Below are 590 nucleotides of genomic sequence, written 5' to 3' on the forward strand. Positions count from 1 at the left end.
TAAAATTAAATAGAGGGAACCTCATTATAACTATGACCCAGGGGAGGGAAGGAATTAAAGCACTCTAATGATGAGTTAAGAAAAAATATATTCACAATCTTTCGCTTCCTTGACATAGACTCCCAAATAATAAAAATCAAAATAGACAATCTTAAAATCGAAATCAATGAACCAATAGAAGAAACAATGTTCCAACCCAAATAAGAGTCAGGATAATCAGAATACCGGCGTGGCATCCCCCTAAGCCCAAGAAAATGTTGAGGAAAAAAGGTAAGATTGACCCCAATAAATATAGAAACAAACTGAATATTTAAGTAAAATCTATTTAAAGTAAACCCAGAAATTAAGGGATACCAATGAATAAACCCAGCAATAATAGAAAACACAGCCCCCATAGAAAGAACATAATGAAAATGAGCCACAACATAATAAGTATCGTGCAAAATAATATCAATTGAAGAGTTAGATAACATAATCCCGGTAAATCCGCCCATAGAAAACAAAAAAATAAACCCCAGGGCCCACCAGAGGGTTGGATTATAGTAGAGGGTTGGATTATAGTTAATCTTCATGCCATGAATTGTAGAAAT

General features: G+C 33.9%; 1 protein-coding gene across 1 annotated transcript; it reads right to left on the reverse strand.

Annotated features, from left to right (window-relative positions):
* Positions 1-5: 5 nt before the first annotated feature.
* Positions 6-587, reverse strand: LOC108720173 (cytochrome c oxidase subunit 1; the record flags this gene model as incomplete). The annotated part of the gene is made up of 1 exon (XM_018461537.1): positions 6-587. A coding segment is annotated over one exon (582 nt), but the record flags the coding sequence as incomplete, so codon positions are not given.
* Between the last annotated feature and the right edge of the window lie 3 nt (positions 588-590).

Source organism: Mycetomoellerius zeteki, unplaced genomic scaffold (assembly GCF_001594055.1).
Source record: "Mycetomoellerius zeteki isolate Tzet28-1 unplaced genomic scaffold, Tzet1.0 scaffold1226, whole genome shotgun sequence".
Taxonomy (NCBI): Eukaryota; Metazoa; Arthropoda; class Insecta; order Hymenoptera; family Formicidae; genus Mycetomoellerius; species Mycetomoellerius zeteki.